This window comes from Eriocheir sinensis, unplaced genomic scaffold (genome assembly GCF_024679095.1).
Source record: "Eriocheir sinensis breed Jianghai 21 unplaced genomic scaffold, ASM2467909v1 Scaffold203, whole genome shotgun sequence".
Taxonomy (NCBI): domain Eukaryota; kingdom Metazoa; phylum Arthropoda; class Malacostraca; order Decapoda; family Varunidae; genus Eriocheir; species Eriocheir sinensis.
Genome location: NW_026111440.1, coordinates 232501 through 237500, shown reverse-complemented (window position 1 = coordinate 237500; position 5000 = coordinate 232501). Strand labels below are relative to the sequence as shown.

The following is a 5000-nucleotide window of genomic DNA, read 5'->3' as shown; positions in this document are numbered from 1 at the left end:
ATACCTTGGAAGAAGTCCAATAAATTGGTTAAGCATGAGCGCTTGTTCCTGAAACCGTGCTGAGCATCGGAAATGATGTTGTTGTCTTCAAGGAACCTAACGAGTTTGTCTCTGATGATCTTCTCGAGGATTTTTCCCGCCACTGAGGTCAAGCTGATTGGTCTGTAGTTTAGGGCCACACTTTTGTCTCCCTTTTTGTAGATCGGTGTTACATTCGCTTGTTTCCAGTCTTTCGGGACTTTGTTTTGTTGTAGTGACTGATTGTAGATGGCGGTGAGTGGCTTGAGGATTTGCTGCTTGAGTTCCTTGAGCAGCCTGGGTGACAAGTCGTCGGGTCCGGTAGACTTGTTTGTCTCGAGTTTGTCTAGGTACTTTTTCACATCCCGTTCGTCGATTGTACCAATTTCTAGGGAGTGATTCCCATCGGTGGGGAAGGGCTCGGGTACGGACTGGGTATTCTCGACCGTGAACACAGACGCGAAGTTCCTGTTTAGGATTTCGACCATTTGTCTACTGTCCTGTGTTAGTACGTCACTTTCATCTTTTAGGGACCGATATTGCTTTTGTCTTCTTTTTGGTTCTTATATACGTGAAGAACTTTCTCAGGTTGGACTTGGCTTCGCGTGCAATTTGCTTTTCATAGTCGCGTTTACTCTGGCGAATGAGTGTTCTGCAAGCTCTGAGGCTTTGATGGTACTGTTCGCGTGCCTCGTCAGTGCTGTTTTCCTTTAGCAAGTTGTATTTTCTCTTCTTCAAATTAATCGCCCGTCGAACTTGGGTAGTCATCCATGGTGTGCTTGTGGCATTATTTGTTCTCCTTGTCTTCATGGGAACAGTCGTTCTCTCTACCTCCAGGAGTTTGTTCTTAAAGCCTTTCCACGCGCCGTCCACCGGAGTGAGGTTCATGGGTTCCCAAGTTGTCTGGGTTAGCAGCTCACGAGCGAAGTTAAAATTGGCTTTTTTGTAGTCTGGAATCTTGGACGTGTTTTCGGTGAGTTCATGGTCTGTTCTGATTTTTAGGCGAATTAGGTGATGGTCGCAACCATCCAGTTTTTCGCCGACTTGACATTCACGTGTGAGATCTGAATCACTCACGAGTACTAGGTCTAATAAGTTATTTTCCCTCGTCGGTTGGGTAACAATCTGAGTAAGAAAAGTTTGAATGAGAAAGTTTGAATGAGAAAAATAGGAGGAGGAGGAGGAGGAAAGAAAAATATGGAGAAGAAAAAAAAAGTTTGAATGAGAAAAATAGGAGGAGGAGGAGGAGGAAAGAAAACTATGAAGAAGAAAAAAAAGTTTGAATGGGAAAAAGGAGGAGGAGGAGGAGGAGGAGGAGGAGGAGGAAAGAAAAATATGGAGAAGAAAAAAAAGTTTGAATGAGAAAAAGGAGGAGGAGGAGGAGGAGGAGGAGGAAAGAAAATTATGTAGAAGAAAAAAAAGTTCCAATGAGAAAAAGTAGGAGTAGGAGGAGGAGGAGGAAATAAGGAAGAAAAGGAGGAAGGAGGAGAAGGAGGCTTGTGAGTGCGTGAGTGCGTGCGTGCGGGTGAAAGTCATATTCCGAACCTAACATGAAAAATGAGTGCGTAGGACCACCACAACCTCTTCTAACCCCCACCCCCCACACAAAAAATGAGTGCATTCGTGAGTGAGTGAGTGCGTGTGTGAGTGCGTGTGGGTCAAGTTACTCACGTTTCTGCCACAGCTGCCGTTCGTGTTGCCTCATAATCCCCCAAGCCTTGACACCCGCGCTAAAGCAATCCGTCAGAAGCTCCTCGGCCTCCCGCATAACCCTCGGACTCAACTTCAAGTCCTCACTCCCCTGCGCTTCCGACCCCCTGCCCACCAGCGCTTGCATGAGGTCAGGGGTCACGCGTTGGCCCCCCCAGGTCGGGCGTTGCGTCCTGGGGTGTCCGCTTGGGGTCAGTCTGGGTCGGGAGTTAGTCTGTTGCTTCGTTCTGGGTCCTGGGTCAGTTGGTGTGTGTGCTAGAAGGTGTTAGTGGCAGTCAGTCAGAGAGAGAGGGGAACATGTGTTAAGGGAATTGTGTGTATTTACCTTGTTGTATTTACCTAGTTGTAGCTGTAGTTGTAGGCCTGGGCTTTACGCTCGTGTGGTTCCGTCTCCGTATCTATGGAGTGTGTGTGTGTATGTGTGTGTGTGACCTACCATGTGTAAAGGGTAGAGTGTGTTCGGTGTGTGCGTTAGGGTGTGCCGGCAAGCTAGTCTTCGCGGCATCTGTTAATTACACCTGGGACTTCGCTGAACACGCTATACTGTGATTTATACCTGATTTTTAAGTGTTATATTTGTGTTTATTATGGGATTATTATGTTCCAGTGTGTGTCATTGTTAAGTTGTTCTACATGGATACACACACACACACACACACACACACACACACACCAATCACTAGTCATGTCAGTATAGTTCTGTAGATTTCAATAGGCCTTTTCCATAATGAAACACACACACACACACACACACACACACACACACACACACACACAAACACATACACACACACACACACACACACACACACACCAATCATAAGTCATGTCAGTATAGGCCTCCCCATAGGCTCACAAGATGGTCAGAGAAAGAAAAAAATAATAATAATGTCATAGTCAAAGTAGGTCATTGTGTGTATTTGGGGTCATCCTAGGTCCTCCATCCCACACCCCCCTGTACTGACCTCACTATCATCATCATCATCATCATTATCATTATATTACATACGTACATATAGATAAGTAAATCTCTCTCTCTCTCTCTCTCTCTCTCTCTCTCTCTCTCTCTCTCTCTCTCTCTCTCTCTCTCACACACACACACACACACACACACAGAAATATACACTTAGAAATATTAACCGTTGAAATTAAAATAAAAAAGAAAACACACACACACACACACACACACGCCAACACTCACGTGCTTCCCAGAGGTTCCACTCGGAGTCCCTCATGTTGGTGATGTCGCGCCTGGCCCTCTCAATGCTCTCCTGAAGCATCTTGTCGGGAATGATGAAGTTGGGGCTGGCGGTCTTCCACTTCTTCAGGTCCACACCCTTGATATGCTTCCCCTGGCAGGCCATTGGGGCATTCCTGTGTGTGGAGAGCTTGGTTAACTATCGCCTGGTTCTCTGTCTGTCTGCCTAGCTACCCGTGCCTTTCCTAACCAAAGCCATCCCCTCATAGTGACAATATAAGAACTTGAGAACATAAGGAGTCTGCAAGAGGCCATTGGGGTGTTCCTGTGCGTGGAGAGCTTGGTTAACTATCGCCTGGTCCTCTGTCTGTCTGCCTAGCTACCCGTCCCTTCCATAACCAAAGACTTTCCCTCGTAGTGACAATATAAGAACTTGAGAACATAAGGAGTCTGCAAGAGGCCATTGGTGCATTGCTGTGGGTGGAGAGCTTGGTTAACTATCACCTGGTCCTCTGTCTGTCTGTCCAGCTATCCGTCCCTTCCTTAACCCAAAACATTCCCTCATAATGGCAACACATGCATAGACGTAACACATAGCTCGTCACATAAACACACACACACACGCATCTATCCAACATTCACGTTCTATCTATCTATGTAACTATTTTCAAACAGGCGATCTGGCGCTCTGAGATGCTTAAGAATACAAGCTTAAAACTATCGTAAACACACTTATTAAAACAGCACATACTGACTCATACAGAACCTCATAGTTTGACCGTCATTCTCATACTTACAGGAAGGAATCAGCCTCCAGCATGACCTTGGGCTGGACGTGCTGGAGCTTGTCGCTGCTGTCGCAGATCACACGTCCCAGGCTGGTCTTGCAGAGCTCGTAAAGTTGTTCTGAAAGTGTTTATTGAACGTACGTGAGCCAAAAATTGACTTGGTATATCTTTAAACACTATCTAGATATATGTTATTGGTGACGCAGGAAAATATTTAGGTTGGGAATCTTAACCAGGTAGCAGCGACGGGCCAAATTTGTGTCTTTACCGTGTAGCAGCGACAGGCCAAATTTGTGGCTTTACCGTGTAGCAGCGACAGGCCAAATTTGTGGCTTTACCGTGTAGCAGCGACAGGCCAAATTTGTGGCTTTACCGTGTAGCAGCGACGGGCCAAATTTGTGGCTTTACTGTGTAGCAGCGACGGGCCAAATTTGTGGCTTTACCGTGTAGCAGCGACGGGCCAAATTTGTGGCTTTACTGTGTAGCAGCGACGGGCCAAATTTGTGGCTTTACCGTGTAGCAGCGACGGGCCAAATTTGTGGCTTTACTGTGTAGCAGCGACGGGCCAAATTTGTGGCTTTACCGTGTAGCAGCGACGGGCCAAATTTGTGGCTTTACTGTGTAGCAGTGACGGGCCAAATTTGTGGCTTTACTGTGTAGCAGCGACGGGCCAAATTTGTGGCTTTACTGTGTAGCAGCGACGGGCCAAATTTGTGTCTTTACCGTGTAGCAGCGACGGGCCAAATTTGTGGCTTTACCGTGTAGCAGCGACGGGCCAAATTTGTGGCTTTACCGTGTAGCAGCGACGGGCCAAATTTGTGCCATGATATAACACCCCCCAAAAGATGATACATAAACTGATCACAAATGCTTTGATATATATTATGAAATGGTTTGTATGGATGATGATTTTCCTCATTTTTCTTGCTTAGAAGGACCATTCAGAAACATGGTACCCGCTGTTACCGGGTTAAACACTTCTCTAAACACACACACACACACACACACACACACACACACAGACCGATGCTTAATTTACGATGTTTTTGTTTGTATCTATGTATATGATGTTTTGATAGCAATAAATATTTACTTACTAATCTACACACACACACACACACACACACACACACACACACACACACACACGTACCCTTAGTGAATGAGGAGGGCGGGATGTCGTCCTCATACCAGTAACGATCGCCTCGCCTCAGGTGGTGGAACTGGCGACCAATCAAACAGCCAAACGTGGGCCCGACCAGCGCTCCACAGTTTGGCTTTTCCGC

General features: G+C 46.5%; 1 protein-coding gene across 1 annotated transcript in view; it reads right to left on the bottom strand.

Annotated features, from left to right (window-relative positions):
• Nucleotides 1-5000, bottom strand: part of LOC126990808 (peroxidasin-like) — a 10925-nt gene that overhangs the window by 5613 nt on the left and 312 nt on the right. The window contains exons 2-5 of the mRNA XM_050849447.1: nt 4868-5000; nt 3724-3832; nt 2930-3102; nt 1690-1983 (exon numbers count right to left, since the gene is read on the bottom strand). The exon at nt 4868-5000 is cut by the window's right edge and continues 37 nt beyond it. Coding sequence (XP_050705404.1) covers nt 1690-1983; nt 2930-3102; nt 3724-3832; nt 4868-5000 — 709 coding nt within the window. The remainder of the gene's footprint in view (nt 1-1689; nt 1984-2929; nt 3103-3723; nt 3833-4867) is intronic.